Below are 10,651 nucleotides of genomic sequence, written 5' to 3'. Positions count from 1 at the left end.
AGGGCACTTCTCTATTTATGGTTGCAAAGGAGTCCTCATCTTCTGTATTAGAGCCTTGTTTCCAAACTTGAGGCTTCTCTAAATTCTCCGCCTTCTCTTTTGGATGTCTAGCTCCCAAAACTTCACGGTTTAAGGCTGAAATGATTAAAAAAGTGAGCAAAAGACACCCTAGTACTTGACTCCTTGAGATAAACATGTTGGCTTTCCAAGATCTAGAAAAATGTCTTTCTTTCCCTTGCTTTTGTCCCCTCTTTTAACTTCCTCTACAAGCTAAATCTAGAGATCAAGGATGAAGAGTTGGGGAGAGAGAGAGAGAGAGAGAGAAGCTGAACTTATAGGGCAATTTGGTTAGGTTTAAAGGAGTACTGAAGGGTGTTATTCAAAGGGGTGTATAAAAGGGTAACCATTTCAGTCAAATCCCCAAGCATGGATTATTGGGGATAGGTGATCGATGCACCGGCCATTGTTTAGACTGGTGTGTTGGTTATTGCTACGTAATATACTGGTCCGTCTGATCTAGGTTTTTTTTCCTATCGTTCTAATATTAATGATTAATGATGTTACGTTGTGCAAATGGTTAACGATGTTAATCCAAACAGTTCATTGGGTACGACTTTTATCGACTGATGTTTTCTTACTGATCTGGACGGAAAAAAGGTTCATGAAGTTCGATTCTCAACAACCAGTCTTCTCAAGAACTCTGATAAATTTCAAACACGCTACCACTACCAGTAATCTAAACCAAGTACTGCATCTGACGTATCATCTCCAAGAGTACCTCAATTTCAGGATCTTGGTTTTGACTTTTCCTTTAGATGTTTCTGGCTTTCTTCGTTTCTCTCTTATAAATGTATGAAATGCTAATGTACGTCCATGTTAATGCACTTATCTAGGGTTAGCTGTTTGTACTTTTTTCTGTTTTCTTATCATAGTTTAATTTGTTAACTATGGTTTTTCTTTCACAAACTTCGGTGCTTGCCTTTTGAAGTAACAACATGGTCTTGTTCAAAATTATTATTTGCTTTGGCTTTGTTGGGATTTAGGTTTCGTGTAATATATTTTTCTCTAGTTTGTTTCTTGTTTTGGACTGCCTTATGGCATTGCTCTGCTCTCCTTTCTTTAATATTTAACTCGGATCTCTCTCTCTCTCTCTCTCTCTCTCTCTAATCTAAGTAAAGTCTCGTGAGTATCTGAAATGGCCATGCTTTTTCTTGTGAATATATATTATCAAGAATGGGAAGAAAATATTCAGTTGAATTTACTTAGATTCAGCAATTCAATAATAATTATTCATGCCGTCTTTTTTTTTTAAATTAATATTTCATTCATTTTTCATCTCATCTCGTTATCCAATTTTCAATCGGATTACATGCATGCTTGGCATTTGAGATCGGCATGCCGTCTTGTTTACATAGATAGTTGGTTTCTACATTAGTGGTCTCTAAACTAATCCACTTGATATCTCAATTACAATTCGAGCAAGAAAATGAAGAAAAGGAAACATGACAATTTTCAGACTAAGAAACTGTTGCCACTTATGCAAGATAGACTCCAGTCAACGTGGAATTTTTCGTACTAAGAAAAGGAAGCACAATTTTCAACCTAATACAGGGAACCAAACACTTTTAATTGGACTTTGGAGATACGATCTCTTTAGGGTTGGAAATTTGACTGTAAAAGTTACAAGTCAGGCAAAAGTTAGGCTCCTGTTCTTGACACGCATTAACAAGATGATGAAGTTGGCAGGCAGCGTCGACAGGCAAATTAGTCCAAACTGCCGCCAACATCTTTATCATGATATTAATTGCTTGGACTTTTAAGGTCCCTAAGAAAGATTAGGGACCCAAATTTTGACAAAGTGTAGTTATTAAATGCTCTCTAATTACATAGTGATCGCTCCCTTTTGACAAAATGATTTCAAAATTACTATAAGGCTTTACTTTTTTCAAATTCACTTGTGATGTATGGGGGTAAATTAATAGTTTTTTTTTTTTTTTTAATGTTGGGGAACTCTCCAAAGTAGGTCCTTCGAACCTATCCGTGCAGAGTAAATCTCAATCCCGTGCACCACACCTCACTCCCTTTTGACAAAATGATTTCAAAGTTACTATGGGCTTTACTTTCTTCAAATTCACTTGTGATGCATGGGGCAAATTAATAGTCCTTTTTTTGTTTTTTTTTTTTTTTTTTTTTTTTTTTATGTCGGGAAACTCTCCAAAGTAAGGTTCTTCGGATCCATCCCTATAAAGCAAACTTCGGTTCCATGCACCGCACTTTCGGAAGTTTTCTTACGCAAAACTGGTTAAATCGCTGACTTTTTACCAGGGGTGTGGCCCCAAGGATTGTTAGCACCTATGAGGTGTTGAATCTCGGACCTTGAAGGGAGTGATATCCCAAGACCAAAGCTTTCACCACTTGGGCCAACCCTAACAGATGAAACTCTTCCATTAGGTCTACCCAAAATTCAGGCAAACCAATTCCAGCAACTGCAAATGCCTATGACCATAAAGAGCCTTCAATTCATGTGAATCATGCATGACTTCAGCTGGCCTTCAAATGATGATGATGCAATTGATCAAGTAATGATAACCCTAAAGTTATCCAGAAAAATGAGCTATGCCGGCACCTTTCAGGGAGCCCTCAATCCCCTTTTTTGTTTCCATGTCCGAATTGTCTGCAATTCAATATACCCAGGGAATTGCATTCATCCTTGTACCATGACCCATCCATTTTATTCATCTAAAAGCTGGGCAAGATACAAAAATTTCCGTTATGATTATAATATCCTGAGGAACATATCCATTTGCTCCAATGCAATCTCCAAATTATATAATTAAAGTCTGAGGCTCTCATATTTGATCTGAGAAAGATACCCGAAAATACTCGTAAATGTAAACATTCAATCAGTACATGATGCAGAAAAATATTCCCGTACTGCATTATTTCTATCACTCGAAATACGGCTCTGCAGAGGATTGGCATCTTTCATGTCTGATGCATACGTAATTGCTCTCTAACTTAGAAGAGCCCCACCTTTTCCAAAAAACAAAAAGATTAGTAAAAAAGAAGTTTCTACGGGGAATTAAACCCACCTCCTTAAAGTACAACTGTTCCAGCAAAACCTAATAAAAACTCACTCTTTACATCTGGTATTATGTGAATTACCATCCATATGTTACCATCAAGTACTTTTTTGTCTCCCCCTTGTGAGCAATAGATACCTTCTGGTTGCAAGTATAAGAACCCAAGTAGTTGCAGAGATTTTCTCCTTAATCATCAAAAGTAGTGCTGAGCTCAGAACAGTCTTCAAGATCTGAGCATGCAAACCCTTGAAAAAGCCAGGTACTCCTTCACTTTTCCATATAGCATAGATAACTCCAGGAACTGTTTTTCTGGATTTTTGCTGAGCTTTCTTAGTTCCATCATCATTTGAGTCCACAGCTTGGATCATGACCTTACACCTGTATGCAGTAAAAATCCCAAATAGTTCGTAACACCCAGGTTTAACATGTAACAGCATGAGAGAGAGAGAGAAGATTTACATTCTTTACAGAGGAGTGGGAAAAAATTTGCTTTATACTAGGAGTGAAACAAATTATGCACCTTATTGCGGGGTATGTCAGAAATGTCGCAATACTCTTTGAAATTGCACCTAACAAAAAGGCCGAGAAGGCAGAAAGGGTTTCTTGGGACGAATCATTCCTGGCTATATTGTGTTTTCCCTTCAAGAGTCTTTGTTTCAACTGATCGAATACTGTATACTGCAGTATTACAAAATTTTAAGTCTGTTTTATTCTCTCAAACCAAATGTAACTTATGAATGGCACATCCATGTGAAGTGAAGTGTCAAGTGTTTGAGATGAAATTAAATATATTTCTAAACCAGAAGGCCACGTCAAATACCTGAATTGCAGGGTTTGAGGTCAGCAGAAGAGAGATGCCAAGGCCATCAAATGCATCACTCCAAGTGCACTCCGCAAGGGTCTTCCAAAGCCCTTTGGATTTACCAAAGGCGCTTGTCTGCATCCTAGAGGAAGCTGTATCCAGGGGCTACACAGTGATACACGAGATAGTGTAACATACGGGTCTAAATTTAGGGTTTAAAACTAGTATTTTATTTATTTATTTATTGGTATTTTATTTTCTTTACATTTATTTATTTATTTTAGATTTTGTGATAACAGATAGATCGATTTAGTGATTCCTTTCCTTTTAAAACTTCGAATATTCTATCCACTTAGTCCCCGTGCTAGTTTCGGTTTCCAGAGTATGAGCAACTCCAAGTCAAACTTTTCAAACTCTCTCAGAAACGGTATCCACGTGAGAATAGGTTCCTAAAGTCTAGGCAATTTCAAATTTCAGCCAATCTCTTCACGTTGCTTCCTCCCATCGCCTATAAAAGACTCTCAAGCCTCTGTGATTCACACGTTGATATATCAAGAGAAACAACATTCCCGCATAAACCATACCTCTGCCAACCATCGTCGACCACCCCGGGATGTCGGAGCCCTACCCACGGCGCCAGAAAACGCCGGCCAACTCAACCCCGTTGAACCCACCCCCTCAGGTAAGCCCCTGCCGCTGCGCGCCACCTTCCTCCCTTTCGGTTGTTTGAGTTTCAAACCCATCTCTCTCTAAACTCTCACTGTTTCTCTCTCTCTCTCCCTCTCTCGGTGTCACACCACCATAGGGACCCCCCAGTCACGTCGCCGGTCACTTCTAGCCACCTAGAGCCGCCGACGCACTCTGCTCTCCCTCGGTGAGCATCGCACAGCTCTCTCTCCCGTAAGCCTTTGTTTTACTTCTTCTTCTTTTATTTTCTCTTCTTTTCTTTCTCTTTTCTTTTCTTTCTTCTTTCTTTTTCTTTCTTTCTTCTTGTTTTATTCCGTGTGCTTCAGTTTCCCAAAAAGCCCCCCATTAATTCTGTAATTCCATGCATGCCCTTTTGACCCGTGAGGGTGTAATTTCCTGAGCCTCTACTTCTTGGGGCCTTAAGTCAGTCAGATAGTATTTTCTTTAAGTGGTTAATCTCTGGGTCGACAGAAACTGGTTTACAATTTTAAAGAAGGCTAGTATATTTTCAGAAATACATTACCTTTACATGGGCTTTATCTAATTGAACAATTATCAGCATTTAGACACAATTTTTATAAAAGATTTTTAAAGGATTTCAAAGCATTTGTTGGAGTCTATTAGTAGTTAAATTCCTTATACGTATTTAATTACGTAGAGTATTACGACACGTTTTGCTAGGAAGTTATTAACGTCTAGAATCTCGTTTAGGTAACGCGCTACAAGTTGGAAATCAGGAAGCAGCGCTAAGAGGTAAATAGTATGATCATATTAATAAATGCGTATTGTGAATATTATTATTATGTATAAAAAAATGTGATGTGCTTATGATTGTTAACTACGCTACACTAAGAGGCAAGTCAAGGTTAGTTTACTTTTCGATCTTGATGAAATATGAGATTATACTTGAGTGAATGAATTTATTGTTGATTGATTTAATGTTAATAAATTCACATGAAAGCCATGAAATGTTGAAGTAGTAGTTCAAAGTCAAGTATGCCATGTAATAGTCAGATTATGCAAGCCATGTTCATGAAATGCTTAGGTTATATATATGCCATGTTTGTGTAATACTTAAACCATGTATGCCATGTTCAAGTAGTACCTGGATCATGTATGCCTTGGAACGTCATTCATAGCATGTTATGTAATATCACGTTATACTATGCCATGCTAAATCATACAAGAATATGCCATGTACAAAGATATGCCATGCTAAATCATACAAGAATATGCCATGTACAAAGATATGCCATGCTAAATCATACAAGAATATGCCATGTACAAGAATATGTCATGCCATGTCATGTTACGCTATACCATGTACAAGATTATGCCATGTTAGAGATGTTCATGAAGCAAATCTCATGCATTAAGAAAGATAAGAAATGTAACGGTACCACGGACTCAAGCGTGGTTAACCACAAGTTTAAATGAAACACGGACACAAGCGTGTTTCACTTCATGTTAATACAAGATAACTAGGACGTTATGCATTCACAATGACATGTTTTGATTATATATGCTTCCGCTTATGTTAATAATGAAAATGTGTGCCATGTAAATCTGTGATGATATATGTATGTAAAGTCTTCCAGAAGATCATGTTACGTATTTGATTGAAATTCATGAAGTTGTATGTACGTTCTGAAGGGTATCCTAGAAATGAATTGTATGTTAGGCAAGGACTATATTTTACGATACGATGTACTACTTACTGAGTATTCAACTCATTATTTTTGTGTGTTTCTTGTTTTCTTCCATGTCTGATTCTCGCAGATGATGTCTATGATGATGAAGAGCTGGATGGTCAGGAATAGATCTAGTACCAAGACTTAGGAATGAATAAGTGATTTTATCACCAGAATTAGATTTCTTTTATGTCATGCATAGGATTAGTTTATGTTTCTTTATATTTCGTTCAGTTTCCAAAACAATCATGTTCAATTCAGTTTTAACGTTTTGATGAATTTCAATAAATGAAGTAATTCAGGATATGAATCTCTTTACCGGGCATTATGTTTTAAATGTTGGTAATATCTCTATCCTACGGGAATGGGGTGTTACAGATAGTCTACCATTAATCTTCAAGATCTCTACATGTTTCAGCCATGAATGATAGAAGAGGAAAATGAGAGATGAATGTTGGCAATAAGATTACAATATTCATTATCCCTAATGAGTCAATGACATTTGATTAGTTTTTTTTAATAAGTAAAAAAAACTAATGAGTCAATGACATGCTGTATATTATTCACAATTATGTAACACAAGATAAGATAGAAGCTGAAGTGAACAAGTGTTTGTCTTAATATCGAACTACAATTCCAGGCTATGTATTCCAAAACGAAAGACCAAGGTTCCGCAACCTACTGGCAGAGAAACTCATTTGTGTCCCATTTCTTTCCATATTCCAATTATCACACTTTGTTTGCACCATCTTTATAGCAACCGAATGGAGCATTAGGTGAAAATATAAAGCATACATATATCTTCATATAATTGATTTTGGTTCCAACTCCATATGCTATGATCATGATGTGTATATCATATGATGGTAGTTTTGATGCCTTAGTTTTCAATTTAAAATTGTGTACTAAGGGATGATTCTCAACCAAAATCAAGAAGATGTGCTGTAACAATGGGCTTATACCTGCGTTACAATGGCAGTACAAGCTCCAGCTGCAGCAGCAAGAACTAAGTTTGCTGTCGTTCCAATTCTTTTGGCACCACTCCTTACCAAATATAGTCTTTTGAAGTAGCTGTACCCATAAAAGTAGACAAACTGTGCAATGAAGGATTGCAGGTTTTTTGTTCCTAGGCCCTGGTACAGTGAAAGTACCTGATGGGTAGATATTGCTTCCCTTAAGACATCCAATAGGTTCCTGCATAAACCAGAAAAAGAACAATCAATATAACTATGAGCCACTTTTGACTTAAAATCCTCTTACAGGATAAATTTGGTCTGAGCTTTATCCTATAATTTACTGAGGACGCTGAAACTATGGAATGATCTAGATGCCAGATAAGTATAATTGGGGACCACACAACAGAATTTGTGGATGAATTGCTACTAGAACATGTAATAAGCATATTCCATACCCATCTTCAATTCAGCTAAGAAAACAAATAATAACAAGAGCAAAGAGAATATTGGACGCTACACAAAAAAGGTTCAAATCTATTAACTTTTCTAAGGAAAGAACAGTAATAGAACTGAACTTAGGTTGCATTCGCTGATATAACTGTAAAAGAACCAGAAGAAAATGGCATTCTGGCAAGCAAAAGACAATTTAGAAAGCAACCTCAATACGAATAATCTATAGAAAGCAATGTTACATGCACTTGGAACAAGTGATTAACAACTATTTATGTGTTTAACACGAAGATCATAGGTGTTGCTTAAAGAGTCAAAAGTTTAAGAATTTACTAGATACAGAGTTAAGAGGCAAAAGGAGAAAAGTCTTGAAGTTACGTTTTATTTGTAACTTTTTTTGTCACAGGACCATCATGGATCTACAGTGCACCGGGAGAGTCATCTCATATCAAATGATAACCATTGGTGTCCAACCGTTTTCCCATTGAATGCCAAATTTTGGTACCATAGGCATATGACCTAAAACTAACTTCTCCATCATAAAGCAACTGAAATGATATCAGTAGAATGGCTTCAGATCGAGATGGGGAAACCATAAAATGCAACTCTAGAGAAAAGTAAAAACCAAACAAGATGATATCACTCTCGAAAATAACCAGATGAAATGGCTTTGGACAAAGTCTTAATGTCAAAGCTTATCACAGAGCAATAAATAACATATGAAAAAAAAAAAAAGGAGGAGAGAGAGAGAGAGAGAGACTAATGAGTCAATGACTATGAGTTGCGGGTTGCCTAACAAACAATAATCACAAAATAATGGAATGATCCATTATAATCTGAATACTTTTTCCTTTTGCTAGTTAGATCATAGATGGATGTATTCTATGTTTTGTGTGTACCAGGATTACATCTCTTTTGTTATTAATAATATATGTTTGGCTTGTAAAGATTATATGTGGGTGTGTGTGTGTGTTCCGAACAACTGCATCATAAAATGCAACATGATAACTTTAAAATCACTCCTAATATAAAATCCACCCTTGTTTGATCTAGGAGACCTTTTAAGTCCACCTATAGAGCGCATCACAAAAGCATGGAATTTCTTTCATTTGCCCACCGATCATACAAAAAATGAGCATGAAAAAAAAACATGCAGCGTAAGAGCTTAATTGGAGCTATAAACAAGAGTTGCATTAACACATAAATATCGAGGCAATATACAAACAATAGAATCGTAACAAATAAGCTAAAATAAGATTTACCCAGATAAAGAATTTTCGGGCCATGATGACAGGAAAGACTAAAAAATACAGACCCAGATCAGAAAATGACAAATTATGATGAATGAAACAAGGAAATGATAGATTTAGAAAACGCAGAGATGGGTAACCTGTATTTTTGCTGGCCATGGGTCCGAACCTCGGCTTGGTACTTGGTCTTACAGGTGTCAAGTGGGTACAAGATGGTGGTGCTCAATAGGGATCCTATAGCCCCTGAAGTTGCCTCTGATAGAGATTCCAGATCAAGAGCCATCTCCAATGTTCAAGATTCCACAATACTCGAGATCAAAAAATACACACAACAGTGCATGTTTACATTTGTATAGAGAGAGAGTTGGGGTAATTGGTGGAAGAGAGAGAAGCAGGAGCAGAGTAGAAACGTCCATTGTGTTTGTGTTGCTGTGTATAGAGGAAAGCGACAGAGAGTGTAACACCTGGGCCACCACGAAGCCGACGTTCCAAAATTGTTTGACAGGTGAGACAAGATACAAATTTTTTTCTTATCTAATTATTATAATTTTATTAAATTTTTATATAAAATATAATAAATAATTCAATTTTTTTACATCTTAATTTAATTTTTAAATTCTAAAATAATAATATTATTATTATAAAATAATATTTTAAATTTTTATCTAAAATAAAAAATTTTCATCTTATTATCCAAACATATGTATAAAAAGCTACTTTAGAATTTAATGACTAATTTGATACAGGTTAAAGGCCTAAAAATTATTTTAGCAGTGATCGAACTTGATAATAAAGTTAAAATTTATAGACTAAATGGGCCATTTCTAATTATTAGTGGCCCAAAAAATGTTACAAAAAGTCCAAGCTCAGTTATTCAACATTATGCACGTTTCTACTCTCTCTCTCTCCTCTAGGTTCTAACTACCTATATATATACACGCAAGTATAGCCATGTACAGTGTCCTATTTACGTAGAAAAAAAGAAGAGAAACCAAGCAATTGCTAGGATTGCTGTCAACACTCCAGTGCTGCCAAACTTCACGCCACTGCCAAGCTCCTCTAGTCTACACCAGCAGACCACCGCCACTATCTTTATTTGGAAGCAGAAACATAAACCACCCCCCGCCCCTAAATCCCACGGTCCTAGACCAAAAGGACAACGCCACTGCTGCCACTTCCTTTGCATCCAACCACAGCATTTTGCCCAACTGGCCGTGACCACCAAACCACAACACCATCATAGCCAACTGCACTACCGTAAACCCACAAATTAACACCTTTGTTTTTACACTCCCAAAACAAAGTTTTCGTTCCCCACCGTGAGCTACAAAGCCACTGCCACTCTCCTCCATTTCTTCACCGCCAGAAATAGCCGCACAACACTGTCAAATTTCACCGTTGTCGATGCCCCCTTAGCCGTTAGTAGTTGGTTACACCACAACCGCGTCGAAGATCATGTGGCATAGGGGTCCTCTGTCTGACGCCAAGCCTCGCCAGCCACGACACCTAACTCCACGGGCCACCACTCACAATACTTTCTCGCTAGAAGAACCCGGCCGATGCTCTAGCCATAGCCATGGCCATCGCCCAATTAACCCAAAATGTTATTTAACAGAAAATATTTAAGGTTTTATATTATATTAGTTGGTATTAAATTTTAAAGAATTTAGAGTTTATGTCTTAGTCAGAGAAATTTAAGTGAATATTAATGAATTTGAGAAATAATGATATT

General features: G+C 36.9%; 1 protein-coding gene across 1 annotated transcript; it reads right to left on the bottom strand.

Annotated features, from left to right (window-relative positions):
* Positions 1-2,831: 2,831 nt before the first annotated feature.
* LOC121263503 (peroxisomal adenine nucleotide carrier 1-like) lies at positions 2,832-9,334 on the bottom strand. The gene is made up of 6 exons (XM_041166426.1): positions 9,060-9,334; positions 7,226-7,457; positions 3,904-4,050; positions 3,604-3,761; positions 3,180-3,461; positions 2,832-3,032 (listed from the first exon to the last, which is right to left on the bottom strand). The coding sequence occupies exons 1-5, from the start codon at positions 9,200-9,202 to the stop codon at positions 3,182-3,184; spliced, it is 960 nt and encodes a 319-aa protein (XP_041022360.1). The 5' UTR covers positions 9,203-9,334; the 3' UTR covers positions 2,832-3,032; positions 3,180-3,181.
* Between the last annotated feature and the right edge of the window lie 1,317 nt (positions 9,335-10,651).

This window comes from Juglans microcarpa x Juglans regia, chromosome 4S (genome assembly GCF_004785595.1).
Source record: "Juglans microcarpa x Juglans regia isolate MS1-56 chromosome 4S, Jm3101_v1.0, whole genome shotgun sequence".
NCBI lineage: Eukaryota > Viridiplantae > Streptophyta > Magnoliopsida > Fagales > Juglandaceae > Juglans > Juglans microcarpa x Juglans regia.
This window is presented reverse-complemented; position numbering and strand designations above follow the sequence as displayed.